The 11,435-nt window shown below is 46.3% G+C and overlaps 1 protein-coding gene across 1 annotated transcript; it reads left to right on the top strand.

Annotated features, from left to right (window-relative positions):
- The first annotated feature begins 2,417 nt into the window (after positions 1–2,417).
- On the top strand, positions 2,418–6,554 carry LOC100282406 (ER lumen protein retaining receptor C28H8.4). The gene is made up of 6 exons (NM_001155317.3): positions 2,418–2,806; positions 4,186–4,385; positions 4,885–5,025; positions 5,119–5,199; positions 5,932–6,056; positions 6,140–6,554. Exons 1-6 carry the CDS (start codon positions 2,581–2,583, stop codon positions 6,186–6,188), a joined length of 822 nt encoding a protein of 273 aa, NP_001148789.1. The 5' UTR covers positions 2,418–2,580; the 3' UTR covers positions 6,189–6,554.
- The last annotated feature ends 4,881 nt before the right edge of the window (positions 6,555–11,435 follow it).

Here is an 11,435-nt window from a genome sequence, read left to right on the forward strand (position 1 = left end):
TCTGTATTTGCTGGTGCTTGCATCACGCAATGCAATGAGTTGATGTATGGTTGTTGTCAACCAGACTCTACGCGTGTGAGATGTGTGTTTGGTTACTTATATGCAGATATAGAGTCAGGTTTACATGATACTTAAAGCACCCTGTACCAGACTCTGCAGACGCGAGCAAATTAGTCGTATCTCTTAAGCCAGACTTCCGCCGGCGTGGCGCTACGTGGAGAAACCAACCAAATGTACAGGTTTTGCTAGGAATCAGCAGCACCGCCAAAGGGACTGGACTGTCCTCGTGGCTACTGATCACTCTCTCTCTGTGACCAGACGCCATGACTTTGAGCAAGCTTACTCCGAACGAACAGACACCTGACATATCAGGACGTTGTTCTAAACCCCAGGCCCGACACCTCTGACTGAGCGAATTGCAGCGAATTTTGGGTCGCAAGATGCTGTGCATCTGAAAGCACACGAGGAAGCCGCACATGACCTCATCTCGCAGCGACCAGCATGTCGGCCACACACACCAACTGTGGAAGCGGAACTCCTATAAAAAGATCATCGACCCTTCTTCCGCTAGGCGTACGTGGCATCAGGTCTCGCTCGCCCCCCCACCAACAAGATTTGCAAGGACTCGAAAAAGCTAAGGCTAGATAACGCAACTCGCAAGCTTTGTGGATGTAAAGTAAAGCCAGTAAGTAAATCGGGCGATGAGACGCACAGAATCTTGGAAGGGACCTCACCACTCACACTGACGGCACGGCGCCGGGACGGTGACCTGGCACCCTTCCCCAATCCCCATCTTTTGCACGGAGCCAGGGACGGCCTCAGGGGAGTGGGACCCCCGGGTGCGCGGACTCTACCGACCCCCCGTATTCTGGTTCCTGCTCACTCCGATGGCGATGTCCGGACGCCGGAGGGCGACCGAGGGTCGGCTGACGGGGGAGGTAGGATTCCGTGGATCCCATGGGCCTTGGCAGCGGCGCGTTTATTATTATTATTGTTTTTGTTGAGAAAAAAAACGGCGCGTCAGATGACGAGACAGACAGACGTCCCTGTGAGAGGAGAGGAATCAGTACGGCCCAACCCATAATGTAGCTGTTTGGGCCTTGGCGAATTGCAGAGCTGTAAGAGAGAGAGAGAGAGAGAGAGCTGGACGTCCGTTCCAGACTAGCGGCCCAGCATTACCCCATCGGCAGACGGACTCCCAGCCCATCTGTCCCATAGAATCGCACGCACCCAGCCCACGCGAGACTGTGGCCCACCCGGCCGCCGAGTAGACCACACCAGTCGGGCCGGCGCCGCACGCGGCACAAGCACGACATGACGAGTCTAGCAGCGCGGCGCGGGGGCGGAAGACGAGAATTCGGAAAGGCGATGGGATTTGGCGCTGTTTTTGAACGTGCCGTGCGCGGTGCGCCGCGTGCACCCCGATCAGCACGGCGGGGCGTTGTCGACTCCCGTTCGCCGGGCCGCGGCACATAGACGAGGTCCCACGTCCCGTTCCGTTCCGTCCCAGTCCGCAAAATCATCGCGCAGCAGCTGGAGGAATTCCGCGCCGTGCCCGGCGGTCCCACCTGACCTGAGCGCACGGTCGCCGTCTTCCGCGTGGAGCGTGTGCGGTGCTTCTTTTTTGTCCCGGGTTCTGTAGCTGAGCCTGAGAGGCATACGTATACGTACCGGACAAAGCGACAGCTGGTGATGATGGGATGAGATCACGAGGCACAGATAGAGGCTACTCCGTGCAACGGTGCAAGTTGTCGTCGTGGTGGCGCCCATCTTCCACTGTCCACTCCACGAGGCGCATTAACAACACGCTTACCTAGTCAAACACTGGGTAGATGCCCTACCCTGCCCGCATCGCTCGAGAGTCGAGACTCGCTGGCCTGCACGCCCCCGTCCTCGAACCAAACCCGCAACGCTCTGTGTACTCGGTCTGTCCCACGGCTTCCATAGAGACCGCGACGACGTGTCGCAAGAAGCGAGAGCAACCTCAAAAAAAAAAAAGATTTCAAAGCATCTCAACCAGGAGCCATTTTTCCAAAGCATTTCTTCTAGTCATGTTTCATTAAATACAGGGAACAAAAAAAGATTTCAAAAAGATTTGCTTGCCTACGGTCCAATGGGCCCAATTGCGCAGACCATAGATGCCACGAATCGAAACAGCTGCAACAACCCGACCGGAGCCCGACCCGTCCATAAGGGTGTGTTTGGTTTAAGGAATCACTACATCCAAATTGAGGTGATGCATCATGGGTTCATTCCTCAAATTTGGTGAGATGACTCCATTCCTCATATTAGTACTAACTAAATAACTATAAGGAATGAGATGGTGATGGATCAACTCATTCCATTCTACAAACCAAACAAAAATAGTGAGGAGTGAGAAGATGATGGACTAGGTCATTCCTCAAACCAAACACCCTATAACTCCACCGCCTCGCCCATCCGGCCGTCCCAGGCTTCCCCAGCTCAGGAGTCAGGTCCTCACGCCGCGCACGGGCCAGAGACGACGAGAGCGCGCCCATCCGGACCCGGACAGAGCTCGCCTGCGCCTGCGCCTCCACCGATCGGCAAGCGGGAGGGGAGATGAGGGGTTCGTCGCGGAGGCCGGTCGCCGTGGTGATGGCCTGGGTGCGGCGCCAGCCGCCCAAGGTCAAGGCCTTCCTCGCCGTCGTCGCGGGGATGGCTGCGCTCGTCTTCATCCGCTTCATCGTCCACGACCACGACAACCTCTTCGTCGCCGCCGAGGCCGCGCACGCGCTCGGGATCGCCGTGCTCATCTACAAGCTCACCAAGGAGAAGACCTGCGCCGGTTCGTCCCCCCTCCCCTCCCTTCCTTCTTGAGTACCTTACTGCTGTATAAAATTGCATCCCTCCGCCGCTATCTGCTCGATCCGTTGGGCTCGCTGATCATGGATCCAGATTGCTGGAACATTTGAGTCATGCGCGTGTGTTTTCTTCCCTCGCGTCTATGGCGACCGACTATCCGCTGCTCCTCCGTTCGTACCACTCTCAGTACTGAAGCATGTTCTCGTATTTTGTGTGGTTTTCCGGCCTGATCCGTTCAAGGCAGTAGATAATTTCTCTGCTGTTTCGCTTAGGGTGCATGCATCAGGTCACGCTCGAGGTAATTGTTAATTTCTTAAACTGGATACTGCATGCGACTTGTGTTGTTGTTGGCATTGCAGTTGAAGGAGTTTTGGTATGTGCTTGCTTTCTGTTTCTGGGGACGACGTTTTTCTATGACGGTGTCACTGGGTCAGCGTTCATTGAAAATTGGTGATATAACTGGGTGCGACCAAGAGGAGGATACTGCTTGTGCCTGCTTAATGCAATGGGTTCCTTTGCTTAATGTCAACCATGCTCATCTGTTTAGGGGTTATTTGGTTCTTGGAACCATCTCATTCTAGATGAGGCAATGTCTATCTCGTGTTTTTTTGTGTGTGTGGAATGACCCCACTCCTCATCATCTTACTAATTACGAGGGAGATGAATCAAAGCATTACATCCCACAAACTAAACAAAAAGTTCATGGGTGAGAAGATAAAGGAGCCATTTTCCCAGACCAAATTAGTAGCCGATTCAGGCAACCATACTTTGTTTCCAATCATAAAAATGCAGTAGTATTATTAGATTCGTATGGCTTGCTCTTGTCTGTGCAAATTTGGGAACATGCATCTGCTGGGAGATGCCACCATCATCCCCTGGTGCAGTGGTGCGGAGGTTGTGGTAGCTTTAGTTTCTTTTGGTACCTACATTTGTCTCATTTACGGAATTGTTTCTTTCAGCGTCTTTCCTGATTCAGTTTTTGATGCCTAAATGTTTTATTTATGCAAAATCAAGGATTAATCGAGGTTTGTACATCTAGATATTTTTTGGCATTTAAAAATAGGGTAAAAATAGGGAATGGACAATATTAGTGGTATGATTTATACACATCATCATCATTTTTAATTTACTGTATTACTATGTATATAATGGTGGTCCTGCCATACCAATATGCAAATGGCCTAAGAATCTATCCCTTACATGACTTCTGACATTTATGATTAGACACAAAACTAGATTTGAGAATATGCACTGAACTGGCATATCAATTTATGTTGAAAATTGATCCTAAGATAAGTTTGATATTTTTATTAGTTCTTTTCATGGTTCATGATGTTTGTACAAACTGTGTATCTCTTTCAGGATTGTCACTCAAGTCTCAGGATTTGACTGCATTATTTCTGGCCGTTAGGTTGTATTGTAGTTTTGTTATGGAGTATGACATCCATACAATTCTGGATACAGCTGCACTTGCAGCTACTCTTTTTGTTATTTACATGATTCGGTTCAAACTGAGGTCAACATATATGCTGGACAAAGACAACTTTGCCTTGTACTATGTGGTAAGTACAATTTTTATCTCTTGACTTCAAAGCAATGTGCATCTAGAGTCCTTATACTGTCTTTTACTCTGTACAGTATAACCTATATTGTGAATATGGATTCGGAAGTTATATTTTCAAAATGGCTATATGTTACTACCTCCGTTCTCGAATATTTATCGCCCGCTAGTTCATTTTTGAACTAAATGGTGAAAGATAAAAAAGAACGGAGGGAGTATTTCACACTGCTCTGCTTGACCCAGACTTTTTACCACCAGCAAGAGCATTTCTGGCTGTACACTTTAGTTCCACATGATTACTATTGCTGTTTTGATGATATAACTTGTTGAAAGAATTTTTACCTCAGATCACATATTGCATCTGTGTTGCTAGCTATTTTTTACCATTTTGTCGTTTGCGTTTTCTTTATTCAAAGGAAAATGGCAGTGGAGGGCTTCTGATGTGTTATCTAAATGTCTCCTATGGCCACACTTCGTAACTAATTACATTTCCGTTCCAGATATTGCCTTGTGCTCTGCTAGCGCTACTTGTTCATCCTTCAACATCGCACAACATAGTGAACAGAATCTGCTGGGCCTTCTGTGTTTATTTGGAAGCAGTTTCAGTGCTGCCCCAGTTGCGCCTGATGCAAAATACCAAGGTGAATATCTAAACACGTGTGTGCGTTTGAAACAATATTCAAATACACAATCACTGGATTTATATGATATTGTATTTCTATTGTTTTCTGCAGATTGTTGAGCCGTTCACAGCTCATTATGTGTTTGCACTGGGTGTTGCAAGGTTTCTTAGCTGTGCACATTGGGTCCTTCAGGTTCTTTTTTTTTTGTCTCCCTTCCTGTTTTATTTACCATTAAAAGAACTACCATGCTAGTTCATACTTTCTGGAACAAAGTGTCAATTGGTCATCTGTTTTTGAGGCCCTAATGTTAGTAGAGTATTAAAAAATGTCTTCCCCGTTAGTTAGACTATGGACCAAATCATTGCAAAGGTCTGGACTCCCAAGATATCCTAGTCTGAAAAGAACAGGATGGAAACACAATTATACAAAACAAATTCAGTACATCATAAGGTATAGATGAGTAATGATTAATGAAACAGCAATTTTTTTTTAATTTAGGTGTGATTTTTTTGTTATTGATATCATCGGCTGTGTTTGTGTCCATTGCAAAATGTGCTGGGATGTACTTTACTTTGTTCTACCTCATCCCGTGCTGTATGGTATTTTCTCAGTATCTGCGCTTTCAGCAAAAAAAAAAAACAAATATTTGACTGGTCATTGAGACCTTATTGACTAGTGAAGGCTGAGGAATGCTTGTATTGACATTCCTTATGAATATTTGTGTACAGTATCTCCAGTTTATGGCTGTCTACTAGGAGACTTGTGTCTCGTGGTGTTCATGCATGGAAGCATGGAGATGGAGGAAATATCCTCCTTACCCGTGGGTTTTAGATGAATGGAAGTCTGAATTCGTGCTTTTGCAGAATTCAAGGTTTTTCTAAGTTCAGTCAGTCTGATATCAGTTTTGATTACTCTCGTTTGCAGGTTTTGGATACCCGAGGCCGTTTGTTGACTGCTCTGGGCTATGGTTTGTGGCCTTCAATGGTGCTTCTCTCCGAAATTGTTCAGACATTCATCCTTGCAGATTTCTGCTACTACTATGTGAAGAGGTACATATGGTCTAGCATTTCTTATCGCTTGCGCAAAAGCATTGTAACATTGACTAACGACATACTTCTGGTGGCACACGCAGTGTTTTTGGTGGCCAACTGGTGCTGCGGCTTCCGTCCGGGGTGGTGTGAACACTGCAGCGCGATAGAAGAAGCATACCGTCCATTTCTTCTGTGTTAAATCACACAAAGCAACAGTCATGCTCCTAGTGCCCAAACTTTTTCACTCTCTCAAAGTGGATTAGCAGAGCCCCGTTAATCTTTTTTACTTGTAAACTGTTTACGTGAATACTGTACCAACACCGTGGAACGTAGGCCGTCCATCTGACTTTTTCATCCAGGCTAGAGTTGAAGCTTGTCGCATTTCCAGAATAGAGACCAGATTCTCCCATTTCATTGACTGGTAGTCTATTGTAGAAACAGACGGAACGCTATGATAGATTGTTACTCCATTTCAAATTAATTATAAATCATTTTAATTTTCTTGAAGAGTTAAAAGCATCTTAATTTAGATTAAACTTATATAACAACACATTATTTTTTATGATACAAAGTAAGTATCATTAGATTTTTTATTAACTCTATTTTTATATTATAAAATTTTATAATTCTCTCAGTTTTGATTAAATTTAAGATTTTTTGACTCTAACAAAATTAAAATTACCTATAATTTAGAAGGGGTGGATAGCTGTTAGTTAGGGCATGTACAGTCTTGAGCCTTTAGATCAGTTTTCTAGATTAGTTTTCTAAAGTACTAGCCTAATTACCCGTGCTAACGCTATGGTTCTAGAGAGAAGAGGGGCCACCGGTGGTAGCGCGATGTAGGGGGTTAGCCACGGCGCGGTCGCGAAGGGAGGTGGTGCTGAACTTGGAGAGGAGCAGTTGCACGTTCTTGGGGAAGAGCACGTTGATATCGCCGTGGAGCGCGTCAATGGGATGTGCGTGAAGCCTAGCGATGCCAGGTCTATAAAGAAGACGACACCTCGCGCGTGTTATGATGCCTTGAAGAAGACGACACTTGACGCGTGAAGAAGACGTTTGTAAAGAAGGTGACACCTTGCACGTCAAGCAACACCTGTGTGAATACCATCGCCTCTGACATGTTGAGGCGGTCGACGAAGTGGTCCAGGTGCCAATGCTGCATGGAGAAGAGCGACGCCAGGTCCAACGCCGACGATGTGGCGTGCCCCTGCGGGCGCATTCCGCTCGAGGCTGGCATAGGGGGAGCCCATGGTCTGTTGTGCGAGGCGATCGAGGATAAGCCGCGGGAAGTGAGGGGAAGGGGGAGTGAGCATTGGGGTCGCGGAGGGAGGGAGAGAGGGGAAGCGTGAGTGATGAGGGAGGGAGGGGACGACGTGAGTGATAAAGTAGGAAGGATGATCTAAATATTATCGGTCATTGGAGTTGAATGATAAGGGGGAGGGGTGATCTGAACCATTGTTTTAAAAGATGTGTTAGAGCATCTCCAAGAGACTAGTTAAATGGCTAGTCAAACTAAATTTTGGCTAATCAACAACAAAATAACTCTCTAGCAGATTAGTTGTTGTTCACTTGTTTTCAATCGCTATACACAATCAAAAACAGGGCAACACAGTATTAAAGAGATAGTTAACCTTCATCACGAAGGAGTTAACTCTTCGAAATAACTCCTTCGATAACGATGGTAATTGTTAAGTGAGTAAATGGACGTACAAGGAACACAAAAGAGTTTAGATACAATAACTTGGTCAAGATATCTTCCTGATATATTCCTCTTAACTTAAATTAACTTTACAAGTATACCTTCAAAGATTGCAGAAAGAATTATGACAAAGATGCCGTGGAGAGAGAATTACAGAGCAATTGTATCGCCCACCAAAAAGGTACTTTATGCAGGACACTGTTCATCTATTTATAGGGAGTGGTATAGCTTCGTACGATATTACATTCATGCCCTCATAGATTACACACAAAGTTTACAAATATCAAAGGGACAACATTGTCATTTGCTCCTAGCAACTTGGATAACACATTCTCCTTATGTCGTCTTCCTACATCGTTGTGACGAAGCTTACTTCATTGCGCTTCCATCGTTCTGCGCCGAAGCTATTTTAATTTCAAAGCTCCTGTTACACTTAGTAATATGCTGATAACAAATGATTAGCCGTGTTTTTAGGACCTTCGGAAGACAAAGGCCCCCAACAGTAGCCCCTTGCAGTATTAGTTTGTTTCTTTGTAATAAACTCAGATTGCGAAACGAAAGAAGGCCTTTAGCCGAAGGTCCAGATAACACCTTCCCTTCGCTAGAATAGCGAAACCTTCTGAACCGTGGGGGCCACTCTGCAGTAGTGCTTTACATATATATATATATATATATATATATGAGGGTTGTGATAAAATATTTCTCGTGCTATCAAGTTTCTGTTGGCTTTTGTTGTTTAGCTTGTTGCTACTGTAACCACGACTGTTTTCGAGCTTCGACGTTTTGTTTTAACCAAAGTTGAGATGGCCGAAGACAAGAGGAGTGAGGACCCCACACTGGCTAGGTTTTACGAAGCTATGGAGAGGACCAATGTTGAGAAAATAACCGATGAGATTTTAGCTGGGCTGTCTGAAGATTCTGGAGACAACGAAGATTTTGATGTTGACAGTGGTAATGATGATGCCGAAGGTCGATCGTGGACGGTGAGTCACGTGGTCTTCGGAAAATCAACCGTGAAGAAAGGGCATGTTGAGGCTATGAAGGGTAGATATTTTCATGATGTATCTATAGTGAGAATCGGTAGTGAGAACATTGTTCCTCTTCCTGAGAAAGATTAGGTAGTGGTTTTTCGAAGCTTAATGAAAGTTGGGCTACAGTTCCCCTTACATAGGATGTTGATTGAAGTCCTAAAAAAGTTTTAAATCTTTCTTCATCAGCTCATTCCTAACGCATTGATTAAGGTTGGAATCTTCATTTGGGCAATAAGGAACCAAGGGCTGGAACTAGATGTTGATTGCTTTTGCCATATTCATGAGTTGTCCTTCCAGACGAAGGCTACTGGAAAAGAGCAATATCATAATAACTTTAGATGTTATACCTTCGTGTACCGGTCAGATGCTAGGCATCCCGTGCCAACCTTTCGAAAAAGTGGCTAGGCTCATGGATGAAGCAGTAGTTTTATGTGAAGAATGACCTGAATCAAAGAAGCGATATTAAGTGTGTAATCCAATGGCCTATCTTATCCTTCTTTAGATTGAGGAGGCCTGCTATCGTGAATACAGAAAGAGCTCAAGGCTGCATGGCGGCGTTTAATGCTGTGTGCAACTACATCAGCACTAGGGACTTAGTGTAGGAGCACATAGCCTTCAAGGTTTGGCACCTGGCTACCGAATGGGAAATGTCAAAGAATGTTGAAGCTTATGCCAATGCTGGGAAAAGCGGTCTAGTTCATCTGAAGTATACTTATCGATACAGAAATCAATTTGGTGAGCCAGATGATGATTGTCTTGATGCCATTGAAGCAACAAGTGACGAATTGTTGGGGACCTATACGATGGCTGAGGACGAAGCCATGAACGTTGCCTTCGGTGCCCGAGGAAAACAAAGATTGAATAAGGTTTTTGATGATATTGGATTTATTTACCCTGATTACTACTTCCCTCCTCGAAATAGGGGGTCGAAAAGGAAAAGTGCACCAAAAACTTCTTCTGTTGTGCCAAGACCAAAGAAAGCAAAAATTCTAACCCACCGCCCGAAAGTCATACTTTTTATCGTGGCAGTTGCGGTTGGCCGGGGGATCTCGGTACAATGGCACGGTACCGATACCGGCGATCACCGGTGGCTAATTGACGGAACAGAGAAAACGGGGGGAGAGAGAAAGAGAAGTCCAGCGGGGAAATTCACCTCGGGTGAGGCGAGAATGGTGGCGAGGCTTTGCCTGGTGGTGGCGGAGCACGGTTGGGGACGGCGGCCGAGCTCTGCTGGGGTGGATTCGGGCGCAGGAAGCCTGGCGACGTGGGAGCTCCGGCGAGCTTGAAGAACGGGCGCGCGTAGTTCGGGTGAGTGTTGAGAGCACCTAGAGGGGGGTGAATAGGTGATCCTGTAAAATTCAACACTAGTAGCCACAAAACTTAGTTGTTAAAGTTAGAACGACTAAGTAGCTTGAAACGAGCTCTTGTGAACACAGACAATCAAAGAGAAAGCACACAAGAGACACGTGATTTTTATCCCGTGGTTCGGCCAAGTAACACTTGCCTACTTCCACTTTGTGACGTCCCAATGGATGAGGGTTGCACTCAACCCCTTTCAAGTGATCTGATGATCAACTTGAATACCACGGTTTTTCCTTTCTTAGTCTTTCTCCCGTTTGCGAGGAATCTCCACAACTTGGAGCCTCTCGCCCTTACAATGATGATCACAAAAGAAGCACATAAGTAAGGGAGGGGAGAGCAACACACACAAGACTCAAATCACAGCACAATCACGCACACAAGTCACAACTTGAGATCAAAACACAACCCACGGAGTTCACAACTCAAATGGAGCTCAAGTCACTATCTCAAAGAATCAAATGCGTGAAGTTGGAGTCTTGGAGTCTTAGAATGTTTCTTGTAAGCTTGGGTGACTCCTGCATGCGCCTAGGGGTCCCTTTTATACCCCCAAGGCAGCTAGGAGGCGTTGGAGGCCAACAAGGAAGGCCAAAGTTGCCTTCTGTGGGGTGGCGCACCGGACAGTCCGGTGCGCCACCGGACAGTCACTGTAGACGGTCCGGTGCGGATCTCCTTCCTTTTCCGGCACAGACAACCATTGCACCTTCGGGCCAGTTGGCGCACCGGACACTATCCGGTGCACACCGGACAGTCCGGTGCCCCCTGCCGACCGTTGGCGCGGGCTATGCGTCGCCCGCGGATTGCGCTGCCGACCGTTGCGCTGGCGACCATTGGCTCACCGGACAGTTCAGTGAATTATAGCCGTACGCCGCTTATTTTTCCCGAGAGTGGCTTGTTCACCGGAGGCTGGCCTGCACCACCGGACACTGTCCGGTGCACCACCGGACAGTCCGGTGTGCCAAGCCGAGCAGGACTTCGGCTGCACCCAGCCAAGTCTTTTGCATTTCTTTTCTTTTCGTTTTTTCTCTGTTTCTAACACTTAGACAAATATATTAGTACACAAAAACCAATGTACTAAGTCTAGAAACATACCTTCTCTTTGTTTTGAACTTCTCTCTTCATTTAGCACATAGGAACTTAATTACATGTGTTGGGCACTTAATCACCAAACCATAATAGAAATTGCCCAAGGGCACATTTCCCTTTCAATCTCCCCCTTTTTGGTGATTTATGCCAACACATCCAAAAGCAACCAAAAGAAATGCAACATCAATGCAATTGAGAACAAAATTGACTTTGACAAGTTTT

The sequence above is a fragment of the Zea mays genome, chromosome 4, assembly GCF_902167145.1.
Source record: "Zea mays cultivar B73 chromosome 4, Zm-B73-REFERENCE-NAM-5.0, whole genome shotgun sequence".
Classification (NCBI taxonomy): Eukaryota; Viridiplantae; Streptophyta; class Magnoliopsida; order Poales; family Poaceae; genus Zea; species Zea mays.